Source organism: Ahaetulla prasina, chromosome 13 (assembly GCF_028640845.1).
Source record: "Ahaetulla prasina isolate Xishuangbanna chromosome 13, ASM2864084v1, whole genome shotgun sequence".
Lineage (NCBI taxonomy): Eukaryota > Metazoa > Chordata > Lepidosauria > Squamata > Colubridae > Ahaetulla > Ahaetulla prasina.
The window spans coordinates 8,331,669-8,351,901 of record NC_080551.1 but is presented as its reverse complement, the minus strand read 5'-3'; the positions used below and the strand labels follow the sequence as shown (position 1 = coordinate 8,351,901).

Genomic DNA, 20,233 nt, shown 5'->3' with positions numbered 1-20,233 from the left:
TTAGTCTCCAGTCCCCTAATCATCCTGGTTGCTCTTCTCTGCACTCTTTCTAGAGTCTCAACCTCTGCTTTATACTGTGGTGACCAAAACTGGATGCAGTATTCTAGGTGTGGCCCAACTAAGGCTTTCTCTAGCCTCTTCCTGAGATGGGAGACCTATTCTTCACGTATAGCTAGTCCTTGCCTTTCAATAATTCACTGATTGAAGTTACAACAGCACTGAAAAAAAGTGACTTAAGACCATCGTTCACACTTCGCACAACCCGCTGCAGCCTCCCCATGGTCACGTGATCAAAAGCCACACGCTCGGCCACCAACTCGCATTTATGACGGTCGCAGTGTCACGGGATTCCCTCCTGCGACCTTCTGATGCCAACGGGGGAGGCATTCACAACGGCGTCGCTGACTTAACAACCCGCCCGAAGGAAAAAAAAATCCCAAAACGGGGCAAAGAGACACTTCTCAAGTGTCTCACTTAGCAACGGCAACTTTGGTGTCTTTTGCAGTCGTTAAGATGTGTCCTTCCTCCTCACCCTCAGACCACACGGTTTTTTCCAACGAGCTGCGTGGCTGATCTCGGGCTATTCTCTCGACTTGCGGGTGATAGAGGGAGCCCCTCGTGGCTCCCATGTGACACCACTCCTGCGCAGACTGCACTGGCTGCCTGTGGCCTTCCGGGTGCGCTTCAAGGTTTTGGTAACTATCTTCAAAGCGCTCCATGGCTTAGGGCCGGGCTACTTACGGGACCGTCTGCTGCCACCGATTGCCTCCCACCGACCCGTGCGCTCTCACAGGGAGGGACTCCTTAGGGTGCTGTCTGCCAGGCAGTGCCGACTGGCGACACCCAGGGGAAGGGCCTTCTCTGTGGGGGCTCCCACCCTCTGGAATGAACTTCCCCCCAGGATTCCGTCAACTTCCTGACCTTCGAACCTTCCGCCGCGAGCTTAAAACACATCTATTTATTTGTGCAGGACTGGACTAGAATTTTAATTTTTAAATTTAATTTTAATGGGGTTTTATCATTTTAATTGTAATTTTAAATTTTGGCCTATTTAAATAAGTTTTTTAATTAGTGTTTTATCTTGTATTATATTTGTATTTTTTATCGGGCTGTAAACCGCCCTGAGTCCTTCGGGAGATAGGGCGGTATAAAAATTTGATTAAATAAATAAATAAATAAATAAAAATTGCGTGTCGGGGGTGGGGTGGGTGGGTGTGTGGAGTGGCGGCGAAGGTGCCGTTCCCAAGCTGCCCTTCTACAAATAAACCTTTTATGCTGCGCTCCAAAAGGGGAGGGGGAGACTTCGAGCTTTCAGATTTATTCTCCGGTGCTCTCTGCTGACCTTGCGTGACCCCATTACTCAGAAACTCTCTAGAGGAATCCTTAAAAGGCCGCCTTGTAATTATGGACCATTTATGGACCAGCTCATTTATTTGCACAGGGCAGGGTGGTCTGAAACATCCGGACCCCTCCTCTCCTTTGCCAACCCCCCCCACCCTCCCCAAAAGCAGCTCATTTGGGAGGAAAGGACCCTTTCCCCCACCCCACCCCTCTTTCCTCATTCCTAAAATTACGGGTGATCGTCTTGAGCCTTTCCTGGTTTAAAATTGCAAATCCCTCTCTTGTGCAAAAGCTCTCCAAAGCTTTGTGAATCTGCTGCTTTCCTTTTCCCAGCCTTGGGATTTTAAGGGGTCGGGGGGGGGGGGTGTAAAAAAAATGAGGCTCATCTACATTATAAAACTGAAAGAGTTCTCCTCCTTCAGCAGGTTTCCAGGGGTACCGGTTTTTTGGAGGGGGAAGGGAGGAGAAGGGGGTGGGGTGGGGGAGGGGAGGGAGAAAAGGAGATGCTCTTTTTAGACATGGTTGGCTGGTTTTCATCATGGTTGAGGAGATCCTTGCAAGAGTGAGAGGAGCAAGAACAAAAGGAGATGCGTGAAGCCGTATGTGAAGGTGTGGGCGAAACAAGGATAATTGGCAAGAAGGGTAGAGGGACACACTGCCTAAGTTCACACAACCCACTTCTCAGTTTAAGTGAATGACCTCCTTTTCCAGAGACGCCTACTATTCGCTATCAACCGTAAACCAACTCGAGAGGGGAGTTCGCACAAGCTTGGCCACCTAAAAAAGGAAATTAAAATCAAAGCTGGAAGAGAATTTGAGAATACCATTGTTGGGTGAACTCACGGCAACTGGACCAAAATTTGTTAATCTGAAACTGTTCATTCCTCATCCAAGTAACTTCATCAGCCAAAAAAATAAAATAAAATAGGTAGAGAGTCAAAGAATTGTTGGCATGTACTAAACCCTTGTGTTGAATTTATATTTACCTACAAAGAAATAAAGGGAGACTAGTAAGTAATCTAAACTAGTAATCAGTAAGGGGCCCGGTGGTTCAGAGGCTGAGCTTGTTGATTGAAAGGTCGTCAGTTCAGCGGTTCAAATCCCTAGTGAGCTCCCAGGCTGAACTCCCGATACTTGTCCCAGCTTTTGCCAACCTAGCAGTTCAAAAGCACATTAAAAAATTAAAGTAGAAAAATACTGACCCCCTTTGGTGGGAAGGTAACAAAGTTCCATGTGCCTTTGATGTTTAGCCGTGCCGGGCACATGACCATGGAGATGTCTTTGGACAGCACTGGCTCTTCGGCTTTGAAACGGAGATGAGCACCGCCCCCTAGAGTCAGGAATGACCATCACGTATGTGCGAGGGGACCTTTACCTTTAGTATAGATCTATTTAAAGCTATTTAGCTCTCATCAGCTAGACATACCCTTCTGGGATTCGAATCCAGGCTGATTGCATATCAGTTAGATGTATTAACCTCTAAGCCATGGGTTCTCCTCGCTTTGTTGGCTACACCAGGGGAGAGATTTTCTATTAGGGCAACCTGGTCTACCCAAATATGGGATGGAGCATACTGCTTTCGCTTTCTAACTCATACTAACTCTTGCCACACCAACTGCATATGGTTCTCCCCAAAATGTATTGCAATATTATTCCATGAAAACTCAATCCTCTAGGCCAAAAGTATCTAAAAATGTAAAATCATGGCAACTGGACAGGTTTGTTCATCTGAGATGTTTCGTTACTGTAGCAGGAACCATCCACAGCAGTGGTCCTCAACCCCAGAAGCTTTAAAATGCATGGACTTCATTTCCCAGAATTTGTGGATTTTTAATTCTCAGAACCAGGGGTGATATGATAGCAGCCTTTCAATACTTGAGGGGCTGCTGCTGAGAAGAAGGGGTCAATTTATTCTCCAAAGGGCAGGAAAAGAAGTAACAAGTGGATGGTCATTAAAAAGAGAAGCAACCTATAACTAAGGAGAAATTTCTTGACAGTGTGAACAATTGATCAGTGGAATAGCTTGCCTCTGGAACCTGTGGTTGGTCCATCAGCAGACATTTTCAAGAAGAGATTGGACAACTATTTGTCCAGAATGGTATAATATCTCCTGCCATGGGTAGGGGGTTGAGCTAGAGGACCTCCAGATCCCTTCAACCAGGGGTGAAATGCTCCCAGTTTGGACTGGATTGGCTGATCTGGTAGCAATGGCGGCGGATGGTTCGGAGAACCGGTAGCAAAAATCCCTGCCCCCCCCGCCCCTGCCCCCCCAATCGCCCGGTCACCCGCTTGCCGCTTCTTTTAAAAAATGCTTTTAAAAGGTAAAAAAAGAGGCTCTGATGATCATAGCTGAGCTGTGCAATTGTCAGAGCCTCTTTTTTTACCTTTTAAAAGCATTTTTTTAAACAACCTATTTGGCCGAATAGGTTGTGAAAAAAAATGCTTTTAAAAGGTAAAAAAAGGCTCTGAAGATCACAGCTGAGCTGCCTGATTGTCAGAGCCTTTTTTTTTACTTTTAAAAGCATTTTTTTACAACCTATTCAGCCGAAAAGGTTGTAAAAAATGCTTTTAAAGGTAAAAAAAGGTTGCGTGCCACAGCTGATCACCACCCCTCTGCGCGCACTGTTCTACTTACCCCATGCCTCCTTTTGGCGTGCACTGCGCACACGCACGCACCCTGTATTTAGTGTGTGGTACGCGCTGTGCATGCTGTAAACCGGTTCTGATTTCACAACTGCTTCCAACCCGCTATTTTATATATTATCACCTAACTCCCTGGATTCCTTCTCCCTGGGTTAATCCAAACAGTTTAAAAGTTACTGAGTTAACTGTTCCACAGCTACAGTGCAATCCCAGAAGGAGACACGCAGGCATGGTCTACGTATCCGCTCATACACATTTGGGGCAATTTTTTTCTCCCCCAAATCCAAAGCTCCCCTTTCTAGTCTAGGTACTTACGGGACCGCCTACTGTTACCTCATGCCTCCCACCGACCCGTACGCTCACACAGAGAGGGACTTCTCAGGGTGCCGTCCGCCAAACAATGTCGGCTGGCGGCCCCCAGGGGAAGATCTTTCTCTGTGGGGGCTCCTACCCTCTGGAACGAACTTCCCCCTGGTTTACGCCAAATACCTGACCTTCGGACCTTCCGCCATGAATTGAAAACATTTATTTATTCGCGCGGGGCTGGCTTAAATTTTGTTGGTTTTTAACTTTATATTACAAATTTTAATGGGTTTTTAGAATTTTAAATGTTTTAAAGTCTTAGGCCAATTGTGTAATAAGTTTTTTAATTCTTGTTTTAATTGTATATTGTATTGTTGGTTTTTATTTTGGCTGTACACCGCCCTGAGTCCTTCGGGAGAAGGGCGGTATAGAAATCTAATAAATAATAATAATAATAATAATAATAGTATCAATCTGAGAGGACCGGAATCTGAGGTGACCACTGGCTGCAGATCTTCCATCTTTCTGCCCAGGGTTATCCCGGTGGCCTTCCCGAACTTCTGCTCTTTAGAGGAGTTGAGATGACCACACTCTACTGCCACTGTTAGAACAGAGATCTATCCATCGGATTGAAAACTTCAGTAAGTAACTCTGAGAGTCATATGGGCAGCACAGGTAGACCTTGAGTTACAACAGTTCATTAAGTCCAAAGTAGGGGTGAAATGCTCCCAGTTCGGACCGGATCACCTGATCTGGTAACGATGGGAGTGGGTGGTTTGGAGAACCAGTAGCAAAAATCCTTTCTCCCCCCCACTGCCCCCCGCATGCCCCATGCAAACCTCTGACGATCCCAGCTGAGTTGCCTGATCATCAGAGGCTTTTTTTTCTTTTAAAGGCAAAAAAAAATATGCTTTTACCGGATCAGGCAATCACCCCTGCTTTGGACTAAATGTACTGTTGTAACTCAAGGTCTATCTATGCTGCCCATATAACTCTCAGAATTACTTACTGAAGTTTTCAATCCGGTGGATCACTATCTGGTTCTAACAGGTTGTAGAAAAACAGGCTTTTAAAAGTTTTTTTTTTTAAAGTTGGCCACGCCCACCCAGCCACATTACCCACCAAGCCATGCCCACAGAACCGGTAGTAACAATTTTACATTTCACCACTGGTCCAAAGTCACAACGGCAGTGAAAAAAAGTGACTTATGACCATTTTTTCACACTTCTTCTTCTTCTTCTTCTTCTTCTTCTTCTTCTTCTTCTTCTTCTTCTTCTTCTTCTTCTTATTATTATTATTATTATTATTATTATTATTATTATTATTATTATTATTATTATTATTATTATTATTATTATTATTAATTAAATTTTTATACCGCCCTTCTCCCGAAGGACTCAGGGCGGTGTACAGCCAAAGATAAAACACAATACATATACAATTAAAACCAACGATTAAAACCTAGCAAATTACAAAAGGTTGATAATTAAAAGGTTAAATTTAAAGTTATAAATTTTTTTAAAAACCCAGTAAAAACCCCAATTTAAGATTAAAACTATTAGAACCATTATGCCAGTCCCGCTTGAATAAATAAATATGTTTTTAGCTCACGACGGAAGGTCCGAAGATCAGGCACTTGATGTAGGCCAGGGGGAAGTTCATTCCAGAGCGTCGATGCTCCAACAGAGAAGGCCCTACTCCTGGGGGCCACCAGCCGACATTGTTTGGCGGACGGCGCCCTGAGGAGACCTTCTCTGTGAGAGCGTACGGGTCGGTGGGAGGCAAAGGGTAACAGCAGGCGGTCTCGTAAGTACCCGGGTCCTAAGCCATGGAGCGCATGACCATCCCCATGGTCACGTGATCAAAATTCGGATGCTCGGCAACTGGCTCCTATTTATGACGGTTGCAGGGGTCACGTGATCCCTTTTTGCGACCTTCTGACAAGCAAAACCAATGGGGAAGCCAGATTCACTTAACGTCCTTGCTACTAACTTAACAACTGCAGGGATTCACTTAACACATATGACAAGAAAGGTTATAAAATGGGGCAAAATTCATTTAACAAATGTCTTGCTTACCTTCAGGAATTCTGGGCTCAGTTGCGGTCGTAAGACAAGGACTGCCTCTATCTAAATTTGATAAGTAAATAACTAAACAAACATTTGCATAAAAGAAGATGGCAAAGGTGTTTTTTTTTTTTATTTCAGAAGGCAACTGGATTTTCTTGTTTTTTTCCTTTTGAAGACGTTTCGCTTCTCATCCAAGAAGCTTCTTCAGCTCTGACAGGATGGTGGCAATCAGAGCTGAAAAAGCTTCTTGGATGAGAAGCGAAATGTCTTCAAAAGGAAAAAACCAGAAAGTCCAACTGCCTTCTGAAAAAAAAAAAGCACCTTTGGGACAACCATGACCCGGATGACTGAGTATCTCTACAGACAAGAAAACTTGGCAAGATCATTTCCTGAAGGACTCAAAGTACAACTAAGCCGAATTTTGCAAAATGCAAAAATGACAGCAGCGACTGCAGCCGCCATCGTTGCAATCTTGCAAAACGTTTTATTTTTGAAAGGCAGTGTGTAACTTTCAGACCCAAACGAAGGAGGCACTTCGGATGACTTTTTTTTTTCTTTTTTAAATTAAGCTTTGGGGATTAACGTGGAATTTCTCGTCAACTGCCTTTTTAGACGCGACAGTCAAGAAAACTTGCAGCTTTTCAACGGAGCATTTAGGGATGCAGTGAGGAGGGACCGAGCCCTTGGGAATCGGGAGGGAGGCTGAGAATTATTCTGCGACAGCCCCTCCCCTGCTCAATCGCTAGGAAGTTTGGGGAGTGGGGGTGTGTGTAAGTCCTGTTTTAAAAGTCACTCTTAAAAAGGGGGGAGGGGTGTTCCTCTATTTAGGACCCATTGAAAAAGCCTGCCGTTGGGTCTAAATGGGATTCAAATGAAGGATTTCACATTTTCAGGAAAGTACCTGCCATCCCATCAGCTTGTCAAAATGTCACTCATGTTTTTCTGTAAAGAAACGCAGGCGACTTATCTGGTCCCCCCCCCCCAGCCTCACAATTATTATGTTGGGGAGAGGGTGCGGTGGGGGGGGGAGAGATTGACTTTGGCAAGTGGGGTGGCATTTGCAAGAGAAAAGGGCTGCCATAAAAGAGCCTCCGGTAAATGGTAATTATGCCAGGGAACATCAGAAAGTGTGCTTTGTCTGTTATTCCAACACTAAGGGATTTATTATCGCTGGCCGAAAGCCAGATTTGGTCGAAATTATGTGCCGTTGAAGGTTGACAGTTGCCCCCGTACCTTTTAGCGTCTAAAAGCAAAGCAGAATAAAATATTTCCCCTCCCCGGCTCCCCCTCCATACATGCTTCTGGGCCCAGAGGAACAAATGAAGGAAGCTTCTAGTTCAGACTGCAGGACCATGAAAAAGTTTTCTTGATGGCCTTCGTGGTCGGGTCTCACAAAACGGATGCCCTCCAGATGTTTTAAACCAGGGGGTCTCCAACCTTGGTCCCTTTAAGACTTGTGGACTTTGCTGGCTGAGGAACTCTGGGAGTTGAAGTCCACAAGTCTTAAAGGGACCAAGGTTGGAGACCCCCTGGTTTAAACAATCCCGACAACCCCGGTGAGACGTATTACTAAGATGCTGTTTTTGACTTAAATACCCAGTAATATTAAGTTTTCTACATAGGGAAGACCAAATTTGGGATGTGGCGCATGACTTAAGTTTTAAAATAGAAGTGGAATTGAAGATGAAGTGAATTCTAGGTCAGATGTACCTTTTAATTTTAATTTATTAAATTACTATGCTGCCCCTCTCCCCTAGAAAGTGACTCTGGGTGACATAAAAGTAAAAGAAAGTAGAACCTCTAGAAACTAAAATTCCCAACTAACCCTCCCGCCCTCCCTCTCTTCCACACCTGTCTCCTTCCTTCCTTCCTTCCTTCCTTCCTTCCTTCCTTCCTTCCTTCCTTCCTTCCTTCCTTCCCATTTTTCCCTCCCTTTCACACCTATCTCCTTCCTTCTTCCCCTCCTCCTTCCTCCCTCCCACCCTCCCTTCCACACCTGTCTCCTTCCTTCCTTCCCTCCCTCCTTCCTCCCTCCTTTTTCCCTCCCTTCCATTCCTCTCCTTCCTTCCTTCCTTCCTTCCTTCCTTTCCTTCCTTCCTTCCTCCCTCCCTTCCACATCTGTCTCCTTCCTTCCTTCCTTCCTTCCTTCCCATTTTCCCTCCCTTCCACACCTGTCTCCTTCCTTCCTTCCTCCTCCCTTCCACACCTGTCTCCTTCCTTCCCTCCCTCCTTTTTTCCCTCCCTTCCACTCCTTCCTTCCTTCCTTCCTTCCTTCCTTCCTTCCTTCCTTCCTTCCTTCCTTCCTTCCTTCCTTCCTTCTTCCTTCCTTCTTCCTTCCTTCCTTCCTTCCTTCCTCCTCCTTTTATTTTTGATCTTGCTTCCTGGCGGTTTTCTGTACTAGTCCATACAATCTTCTTGACTAGATTTTTCTGGAAGCGATTTGCTCACCCCTGCTTCGGCCTAGGGCTTAGAGAGATGGACTGGTCGAAAGTCACCCGGCCAGTTCGGATCTAAGATGTAACTAGAATTCATGCCCCCACCCCCCACCCCTTTCTAATCTGGGGCTAAAACCACTACATCGAATTTGCTGTCCTTTCCCTGCTTAACTGCTCTTTTTCTCATCTGGTTTAAGGGCTGGAAAGGTAGCTGGTCTTGCCAGAAAACTCAAGTTACGGTTAGGATCCTTAACTCCCAAAATGTGGTGGCAAAATGCCATGCTTAACCACTGTTTACCAGAAACCTCTGACTTTATGATAAATTTCATGGATTCTTCCTGTTGGTAATTACTGAATACTGAAGGGATTAGGCTCCCATTAGTACTCTAGTAGCCACAGGGCTAACTTTGGAGTATGGGCCTGTAAATCAAGAGGGCAATCACAAAAGTCTAATGAAGTTTTGGCTCTTTTATCTGTGTGTCTGCTCAGCATCTTGACTTTGTTGAACAGGACCTGGTCTACTGTATAGTAAACCCAGAGCCTCTGGTGGCTCAACAGACTAAGCAGTCTGTTATTAACACAGCTGCTTGCAATTACTGCAGGTTCTAGTCCCACCAGGCCCAAGGTTGACTCAGCCTTCCATCCTTTATAAGGTAGGTAAAATGAGGACCCAGATTGTTGGGGGCAATAAAGTTGACTTTGTATATAATATACAAATGGATGAGACTATTGCTTAACACAATGTAAGCCGCCCTGAGTCTTTGGAGAAGGGCGGGATATAAATTCAAATTAAAAAAAGAAAAAAAAGAAAGTCTACTATATAATCCATGCCCGCTAGAGATTGGTGCTTTGCTGGCACAGCATCTTATTTCATTATTTTAATTCAACACAACTTCAGAACACAACACAACGTAATGGAACCGAACAATGCAGCGAAGGGACTTTGGATCAGGAAATTGATGGGCATATTTCTGCTTCCCAGCAGCACAAAATTTGGGTCTAGCTTTGCTCTGAAGACTCCCTAGAAACGGTCTAAGCACTACATTCCGTGAAAGAAATTCTTTACAAATTCCCTGCTACTGTCTGAGGTTGATCTGGAGAACACTTTTTTCTCTGTGCTGCTTCCAAATTATGAAGGACTCCTGACATTTACCATATTTTTCAGACAATAAGACGCACCAGAGTATAAGACACACCAAGATTTCAAAGAGGTAAACAAGAAAAAAAGTTTTTGCCCTCCCCGGTCCCCAGGAGCTCTCTGCAGGCCTCCCAAATGCTCTGTGCGTCTTGTTTTTCGCAAAAATAGGTTGCACAGAGGGTTTGGGAGGCCTGCAGAGTGCTCCTGGGGTCTGGGGAGAGCAAAAATGTGATGCATGGGGGGTTTGGGAGGCCAAAAACGGAGCTGTTTTTGCAAAAAATGGGGGGTTTTTTCCCTCCCCAGCCCCCAGGACCACCCAGCAGGCCTCCCAAAGCCTCTGCGTGCCCCATTTTTTTGCAAAAACGGGATGCGTAGAGCAGGGGATTCGGGAGGCCAAAATTGGCTGTATTCGGTGTATAAGATGCACCAACATTTCCACCCTCTTTTGGGGGTGGGTGGGAAGTGTGTCTTCTACTCTGAAAAGTATGGTACCCCTTTCTTTTTCCACAGTCAGGAACCGGACTGAGATCTTCCTTTTCAGCAAATTTTCAGAACTAAATCTCTACCGAGATTCTCCCCCTTCCGGATCATGGTTGTCCCAAAGGTGCTTTCTCCCTCCCCGCCCCCACAAAAAATGGCAACTGGTCTTTCTTGGCTTTTTTTTTCCCTTTGAAAATGTTTCCCTTCTCATCCAAGAAGCATCTTCAGTCTTGAAGAAGCTTCTTGGATGAGAAGCGAGATGTTTCCAGAGATAAACCCAAAGAAAGTCCAGTTGTTGTTGTTGTTGTTGTTGTTGTTTTGGGGGGAAGGAAGCCCCTTTGGGTTCTGAACTAAATCAACAACATTCCTAGATGCACATCATTCCTCCCCTCCCTTCCATTTTCTATCCTGATTTATTTTTTATTGTTCGCTCAGGTCCCTCTTACGGGGCAGCCTGCTGCTGGTGGTAGTGGTGGGGCATCGCCTGAAATAATAAACAAATAAATGTACGGTAAAACCTTCTCTTCTCGTGATGGGAGAAGCAGAAGGACGGGAGAGAAAACTACCTACATCTGGTTTACATTGCAACCTTCCTGTGTCCTCCCCACTACCACCACCCCCGGCCCCTCCCCTGAGCTACAGAAGCAATCAATGCCATGGGAAAGAGCAAGTGGAGAGACCATCCCACCCTGTACACCTTTTCTACACAGGAAAAATTGAAAAGGAAGGACAGAGAGGTGGGGTGGGGGAGACGACAATTGAATGAAAAGGACATACTAGTTGTGTGTGTGTGTGTGTGTGTGTGTGTGTGTGTGTGTGTGTGTTCTGGGGAATTTTCCCCTCTCCTCTTAAGGATGGGAGCCCTGTGGAGCAACGAGGCCCCCTTCCTCAATCCTCTCGAGAGCCTCCGCATCCTTTGGTGCGTTGTCGTCTCCCAGGCTGGGCTCAGCGAGTAGAATCTGCCTTTCCTTTGGCAGGGCTTTCTCTATTCAGTCCCGAAGAATGAGGGGGGGAAACAAAGGAACAGGGGAAACTGTGCCGTCTCCCGAGCTGCATTCAAGAGGCCATCTGCTCCTGCCAAGACAGGGGAGAGGGGCAGGCGGGGTGGGTGGGGAGACGACAATTGAATGAAAAGGACATACTAGTTGTGTGTGTGTTCTGGGAATTTTCCTCTCCTCTTAAGGATGGGAGCCCTGTGGAGCAACGAGGCCCCTTCCTCAATCCTCTCGAGAGCCTCCGCATCCTTTGGTGCGTTGTCGTCTCCCAGGCTGGGCTCAGCGAGTAGAATCTGCCTTTCCTTTGGCAGGGCTTTCTATTCAGTCCCGAAGAATGAGGGGAAACAAAGGAACAGGGGAAACTGTGCCGTCTCCTGAGCTGCATTCAAGAGGCCATCTGCTCCTGCCAAGACAGGGAGAGGGGCAGGCGGGGTGGGTGGGGAGACGACAATTGAATGAAAAGGACATACTAGTTGTGTGTGTGTGTGTGTGTGTGTGTGTGTGTTCTGGGAATTTTCCTCTCCTCTTAAGGATGGGAGCCCTGTGGAGCAACGAGGCCCCTTCCTCAATCCTCTCGAGAGCCTCCGCATCCTTTGGTGCGTTGTCGTCTCCCAGGCTGGGCTCAGCGAGTAGAATCTGCCTTTCCTTTGGCAGGGCTTTCTATTCAGTCCCGAAGAATGAGGGGAAACAAAGGAACAGGGGAAACTGTGCTGTCTCCTGAGCTGCATTCAAGAGGCCATCTGCTCCTGCCAAGACAGGGAGAGGGGCAGGCGGGGTGGGTGGGGAGACGACAATTGAATGAAAAGGACATACTAGTTGTGTGTGTGTTCTGGGAATTTTCCTCTCCTCTTAAGGATGGGAGCCCTGTGGAGCAACGAGGCCCCTTCCTCAATCCTCTCGAGAGCCTCCGCATCCTTTGGTGCGTTGTCGTCTCCCAGGCTGGGCTCAGCGAGTAGAATCTGCCTTTCCTTTGGCAGGGCTTTCTATTCAGTCCCGAAGAATGAGGGGAAACAAAGGAACAGGGGAAACTGTGCCGTCTCCTGAGCTGCATTCAAGAGGCCATCTGCTCCTGCCAAGACAGGGAGAGGGGCAGGCGGGGTGGGTGGGGAGACGACAATTGAATGAAAAGGACATACTAGTTGTGTGTGTGTGTGTGTGTGTGTGTGTGTGTGTGTGTGTGTGTGTTCTGGGGAATTTTCCCCTCTCCTCTTAAGGATGGGAGCCCTGTGGAGCAACGAGGCCCCCTTCCTCAATCCTCTCGAGAGCCTCCGCATCCTTTGGTGCGTTGTCGTCTCCCAGGCTGGGCTCAGCGAGTAGAATCTGCCTTTCCTTTGGCAGGGCTTTCTCTATTCAGTCCCGAAGAATGAGGGGGGGAAACAAAGGAACAGGGGAAACTGTGCCGTCTCCCGAGCTGCATTCAAGAGGCCATCTGCTCCTGCCAAGACAGGGGAGAGGGGCAGGCGGGGGTGGGTGGGGAGTAACCGAAGGGAAGATCCCAGGTTCAGGCTTAATGGGGCTATTTAGCAAGGGATGCTGACATCTCCCCCTCCCCAGGCAACAGCGACCCAACTGTTAAAAAATTAAGTTTCAAGCACTTGCCTCTCTTTGACAAACAGGCCACGGAGGGGAAGAGAACCTGTCCCCCAGCCTGCTAACGGGCATCAGAGGGCGCTGCGAAAAAAAAAACATTATCTGGCATTTTTCCCTGACCTGTTTTCATTCGGCTGGGTGAAAGAGAGAACTCGCCTTGGAAACTGATTGCCAAAAAGAAGCGATTTTGATTAAGTTCTCCAGAGAGAAAAAGAGAGAGATGCTGGGATGGTGAGATTACGACCATCCCTGTAGTAGGAGAACAGCAAGCAGAGCTGGAAGGTCGGAGTTAAGCCAGTCATCAGCCTAGAATCATCACATTCCCACAAGTATCCTATGTCCAACCCCTCTTGAACTCCTTGATTAGAGATAGAGATAGAATAAAAGAGTTGGAAGGGACCTTGGAGATCTTATAGTCCAACCCCTTGCTTAGGTAGGAAACTCTACACCACTTCAGACAAATGGTTATCCAACATCTTCTTAAAAACTTCCAGTGTTGGGGCATTCACAACTTCAGGAAGCAAGTTGTTCCACTGATGAATTGTTCTCACTGTCAGGAAATTCCTCCTTAGTTCTAAGTTGCTTCTCTCCTTGATTAGTTTCCACCCGTTGCTTCTTGTTCTACCCTCAGGTGCTTTGGAAAATAGCTTGACTCCCTCTTCTTTGTGGCAACCCCTGAGATATTGGAAGACTGCTATCATGTGTCCCCCTAGTCCTGCTTTTCATTAAACTAGACATACCCAGTTCCTGCAACCGTTCTTTATACGTTTTAGCCTCATCTTTGTTGCTCTTCTCTGCACTCTTTCTAAAGTCGCAACATCTTTTTTTACATCATGGCAACCAAAACGGGATGCAGTATTCCAAGTGTGGCCTTACCAAGGCATTATAAAGTGGTATTAATACTTCACATGATCTTCATTTTATCTCACATGAATCAATTCTATTGACTCTTATCTGGTGCCAATTGAGTATTGAACCTTAGTTGTCTAGATTCTCATGTATTCTCATTATTGCTTGAGCAATAATTCTTCTTAACTGCAACTTAACCCATGGTCATGTTTTTTTTGACACTGGGGATGTGCACAGGTTACCTATAGTGATGGCTAACCAGACAACAGTTTCAAATATTTATTAGACTTATTTGCTGCCCATCTGGTGTTGGGGTGACTCTGGATGACTTATAAAGATTTGTTTCCCCATAGCTTGCCGAATAACGTGGTTCTGATTCTTAGGTTCAAAAAATGAGTCTCCCTCCACTTTGGGCAGCGTGGAACATAATGGAAGAAAATCTCTGTAACTTGGGGCTGAGCTGTGGGATCCTTGGGGCTCTCTCAGCTTGCGGACGTTTTATTACCAGTCCAGGTAACATCATCAGTGTACCATGAGGGCTTTGATGTTGCCACCTACTTGAGTAATGAAACATTTCCAAGTCAAAATGTCTGCAAGCCAACAACCAAGTTCAGAGAACCTTAAGAACTGCACAGATTACCAAATAACCAATAAGAGATAATTGCATGTGGTTCATAGTTGATTTGTGAAGTTCCTGGAGTCCTCTGAGTTTGCCTGAAGACGTTTTGCCACCCAACTAGGCAACATCATCAGTGCATTGTCTGGACCCCTCGAAGATCTGAATGAAGCAACGCCAGAGGCCATCGCCTGGATAGCTAAACTGAACAACCGGTTATGAGGACACTGCCATACTTCCATAGAAGTTTTACTTATGGAATGGAATAGCAATAGCACTTAGACTTATATACCGCTTCACAGTGCTCTACAGCCCTGTCTAAGTGGTGTACAAAGTCAGCATACTGCCCCCAACAATTTGGGTCTTCATGGAATGGAATGGAATGGAATGAAGTGGAGTGGAGTGGAGTGAAGTAGAGTAGAGTAGAAATAGAAATAAAAAATGGAATAGAAGAGAACAGAAGAGAACAGAACAGAAGAGAACAGAACAGAACACGGAATGGAATGGAATGGAATAGAATAGGAATAGGGAATGGAATGGAATGGAATGGAATGGAATAAGAATAGGAATAGGGAATGGAATAGAATAGAATAGAATAGAATAGAATAGAATAGAATAGAATAGAATAGAATAGAATAGAATAGAATAGAATAGAAAAAATTCTTTATTGGCCAGGCGTGATTGGATACACAAGGAATTTGTCTTTGGTACATAAGCTCTTCAGTGTACAGACATACAGTAACAAAATGATAGGTCACAGACCATAAATCAGTTACAATCATTAATCATAAACAACAAGTGATCAATTATAAGATACCAAGAGGCAAAGATAGTAGGAAAGATGAGAAGATGGGAAACATGATCACAGCCTACTACCTGGGTAAAGTTCTTAGGCCTAAGATAGTGCTGTGGGAATTAAGTGTTCCGCAGAGTAAATTATAATTATGTGGAGAGAGAGAGAGAGAGAGAGAGAGAGAGAGAGAGAGAGAGAGAGAGAGAGAGAGAGTGAGTGAGTGTATGCAGGTTTTGGTACATACATATGTACATTTGTATATGTACATACAAATGTATGTACAAATGTACATACATTTGCATACATATATCCATGAAAACCTATGAAAACATATATATATATATTTGCTTCTCTTCTGACATGTTCTCACCAAATGCTAAATAATAACAATGACACTGTGTTAGTGAGCATGGGGTTTATTCTTTGTTTATATACATAATAGTCGTTTGCCCTGCCCTACCAATATTGCATACAAACAAGCCCAGAGACCACCAAAGACTCCACATAAAGATTTCTTGCAATTCACTGAGTCTGACATACTAGATTCTCACCTTCTTTGCTGAATTTGTCCAAAGTTGGAGCAGGGGGATAGGTGGGTGAGAGATACCCTTCAGTGGCTCAGGTTTCGAAGGCTGTCAAATGGAATACCTGTGGGGCTGACCCCCCCAAATCGCAAGCAAATTGGCATCTCCCTATATTGTTGGCCACTGGTTTTATACCTGCTCTCTATGTTCCAACCCCATCCTCAATCCCAGTCAGCATACTGTATACATTATAAATGGAGATTTAAAAGAGACAGAATATTGTGTATTAAGAGGCATGTTTGATGCAGATTTTTTTAAAAAATGCAGATCCGTGCAGAAATGACAAGAGAACAGACTTAACAATGGACTCATAATTAGATTGGAAGTTGACTGATAGCTAATTCAGTCATTCTAAGCTTTCCAAAGAAGTACGAGTGGTAATGGATTAAAATAAATGTTAGCGAAGCATGCCTATTTATATATATATAAATTCACAGCTATACTTCTGCTCTCCAGAGCCTATGACCTAGTTACATGTCTGGTTTTTCTAATTTCTCTTCCTTTTTGCCTATTTTATCATGCATGAGAAGGTACCTGAAAAATTGCAGCGTTTATCTTCAAATGCTAAGCTTCTTTTAACACTAACACAAGTTCTGGGATTGCTAGAGGCCTTGTTCACACAGCTCTCCAAATCCCTTTGCTCTCACAAAGATCAGACACTTGTTTTACTATCCTGATAGAAGCTGAGATGTTCTTACATTACAGAATCAGGGTACATTGTTGCCGATTGATAGATTTAGAAGAAAAACTGAGTTCCGCAGCTAGTCAGGAGGTCCACAAGTCTTAAAGAGACCAAGGTTGGAGACCCCTGCTATAGACAGCTATACAATTTGGGATGAACAGCTTTTTGAATGGTGTGGGAGTAGGAATGGATTTTCAGAGGAAAAATTGCAGACTGCAGGAACCAGGAGCACTAACTCAGGTGACCCTGAGGACACAGATAAACCTCCAAGTGCCTCAATAACCCTCTAAAAGGATGCAAATGACCAGCTGTCTACAAGGAATATAAATCCTTCCACTATCCTGTCAGAGCTGAAGAAGCTCCTTGGATGAGAAGTGAAACAAATTCTGGATTTAGAAAATTTAGAACTCCGCCGCCTTCGGCATGACCTGAGCATTACTCATAAAATCATCTGCTACAATGTCCTTCCTGTCGAAGACTACTTCAGCTTCAACCACAACAATACAAGAGCACACAATAGATTAAAACTTAAAGTGAACCGCTCCAATCTCGATTGCAGAAAATAAGACTTTAGTAACAGAGTTGTTAATGCCTGGAATGCACTACCTGACTCGGTGGTCTTATCCCAAAATCCCCAAAACTTTAACCTAAGACTGTCTACTGTTGACCTCATCCCATTCCTCTGTAAGGGGCGTGCATAAGAGCACCAGCGTGCCTACCATTCCTGTCCTAATGTTCCCTTTAGTTGTATTCATTTTGTGTGGTTATTTCATGCTTATACTTATATATACTGTTGTGTTTGACTGACTAAATAAATACCACGAAAACCTCGATGACTGAGAAGCTCCATAGACATGTCCCTTGGATTGAGAAGGAAGGACCACTTACTTGCTGCCTGAATCCGGGCTTTCCTGCTCACCAACAAACCGAAGCGGTTCCGGGCCATGCAACCATATTCCCCTTCGTCGGAAGTGCCGTCCTCCTTCAGCTTCCGGAAGTGGGAGAAGTAGAGGGAGCCATTGGCCAGCGTCAAGGGCTCCTCGCCCTCTGCCACCAACATCCCGTTCTTCCGCCACGTGATGCTAATGGGTTGAATCCCTTCCACTTGGCAATCCAAGGCCAGCGGCTGTTCCTGCACAGCAATCTGGTCACTGGGCTCAACGGTGAACGCCAGCTCGGTGGAGAAGCCAAAATCTGGAATAAAAGAGAAGAGAAAAGGTCATTTTATATATTATAACAATTTTATTAATTTATGATATACAAAAAATAAATTAAAAAGCAAAAAGAAGGGAAGATAGGGAAGGAAAAGAGAAAAGTGTGGAAGAGAAGGGGGAAAAAGAAAGAAAAGGCATTGATTTCCGACTTCCTTTTGTGCAATGGAATAGAGTAATAACATCAACTTTTTAGTTTTACATAGTAGTTTAAACTAGCCACGTTTTTTCCCAAAAAATTGACCAAAAAAGCCTCAAAAACAGACTAAAAAAATCTTTGGAAATGGGCCAAAAAAAAGCCTTGAAAATGAGCTGAAAAAAGCCTCAAAAATGAGCTGAAAAAAGCCTCGAAAATGGGCTGAAAAGACCCGAAAATGGGCCAAAAAAGGCCCTAAAATGGGGCTTGTGGAGGCCAAAAAAACCCGTCAGCGGGTGGGCGGGGCTTTGGCAATATTCGGTATATAAGATGCAAAGACATTTTCACCCTTTTGAGAGACAAAAAAGTGTGTCTTAAAGTCCATAAAATATGATAGATTGACAGACAGACAGACAGACAGACAGACAGACAGGCAGGCAGGCAGGCAGGCAGGTAGGTAGGTAGGTAGGTAGGTAGGTAGGTAGGTAGATAAGTAGGTAGACAGACAGACAGACAGACAGAGATAGGTAGATACAGCATCCAAGTTCCAAATTCTTTTTCCAAGTCTTTTTACATTAAGCCCGAAAGAAAAGTTTTATCTTCATATTCACTTTAAGAATTTTCTGTATTACAATATGAATCCTACACCAATATTTCTTTGCTTTGTCATCTGTCCACCATAAATGTCAAGAAGTCCCTCCTTTACATTTACATTTCCAGTATTACTGAAAAAGAGGCAAAGTCCTTTTGAAGCCCACAGGAAAAAAGAAACAACGAAAGCGGGGGAGCTCCCAATGTTTGCGCTGGGGAAAACATGCCAAGGAGCTTCTGCTCAGAAGATGGGAGATCAAACAAACAATCCTGGAGCTTCCTAAAGGATCTTAAAGTCTTAAACTGTCGGGCTCTAAAAAGGAAACATGTTTCTAGCCCTCAGCATTGCCAAGAAAAACAAAACCATTTTGCAAAATGTCCTGGACTTACGACTGGGTGCTTAGCGACCATTCAAAGTTCTTGTTCTGACTTAGGCTTCCCCAGCAGCACGAAGCCTTGAGTCCGAGTCCCGATAAACCTCTTTTATTTAATTTACAGTGAATTCCTCTCCACCAAAGTCTTTCCTCTCCCACAGTCCTTCAAGATAGTTCACAATTACCGACCTTTATCAGGCTTGGAGAGTGGCCAGGGTGATATCTTTCAGACGCTTACAATACTTGGCAAGAATGCAAGTATGAACGAATTGTCTCCTGCAAACTCCACTCCCCTTTCGCTCCTCTTTTATTCCCTCTGGTAGGGACCATTCATTGTCCACCTGTGGCCTTACTCCCAAGTCGACCCTTATTCTTTAGCTATTCCTTTCATCTGGCAACTCGGTGCATGTGCATACTGGGAACAGGCTCCAGCTATTTATCTGCCTCACCGATGTCTGACTCCGAAGGCAGCTGATAACTGGCATCTGGCCCGGGCCCTCTCTCTGCCTCTGATGCAGAGCCATCATCCGAGCCTTCCCCAAACTCCAGGACTGACCCATGTTCCTCCCCAACCTCCTCACTGTCCAAATCTGCTGCCATTTCCGCTGGCCGCTGGCGGGCCACAACTGTTCTGATAGATGTACCTGGGGATACTTATGACCTCAATTCGAAGAGGCCATGATCCTCCCTCCAATCACGTGACAGCACTTTGATTGTTTGGTAGCCAGGTTGTGCTTACGGCCATTTGCAGCATCCCATGGACACATGACCTCATCTTTACTTCCGGTTTTGACAAAAGCAAGTCCTGTTCATTTAGTGACTGTTTGAAGTTATAACAGCAATGAAAAAAAGGGACTTAACGATGGTGTTTTTTTCACACTTATGACCGTAGCAGCATCCCCATGGTCACATGATTTACATTCAGATGTACTGACTCACATTTATGACGGTTGCAGTGTGATCCTCTTTTGCGGCCATCTGACAAGCAAAGTCAATGGGGAAACCAGATTCACTTAACATCCGTGTTACTAACGTAACTGCCTCAGCGATTCACTTAACAACCGTGGCAAGAAAGCTTGCAAAAGGGGTCAAGATTCACTTAACAACTGTCTCGCTTAACAACACAAATTTTGAGCTCAACTGTGGTCATAAGTCAAGAACTACCCGTAGCGCTTTCGTTCTTTTAAAAAAAAAAGAGAGAGAGGCCAGTAACTTTGTCGTAGCTGGTGGAAGGCGATGTTTCAAAATATTTATTAATGGGTTAATAAAAGCAGCAAATGTGTGTTTATTCTCAGTTTGACTGCTAAAGGTAAACTGAGTCTCCGAGTTTGGAAAAGTTTTGCCTTTACTTTTGACCCACAACTCAGCATCCCTGCCTTCCTGCTTGGTTTCTCCATCTGCCT

The 20,233-nt window shown here is 45.0% G+C and overlaps 1 protein-coding gene across 1 annotated transcript in view; it reads right to left on the bottom strand.

Annotated features, from left to right (window-relative positions):
* The window catches only part of IGDCC3 (immunoglobulin superfamily DCC subclass member 3), a 119,812-nt gene extending 102,123 nt beyond the window's left edge, over positions 1 to 17,689 (bottom strand). Inside the window, 1 exon segment of the mRNA XM_058156338.1 lies at positions 17,407 to 17,689. Coding sequence (XP_058012321.1) covers positions 17,407 to 17,578 — 172 coding nt within the window. The 5' untranslated portion in view covers positions 17,579 to 17,689.
* Between the last annotated feature and the right edge of the window lie 2,544 nt (positions 17,690 to 20,233).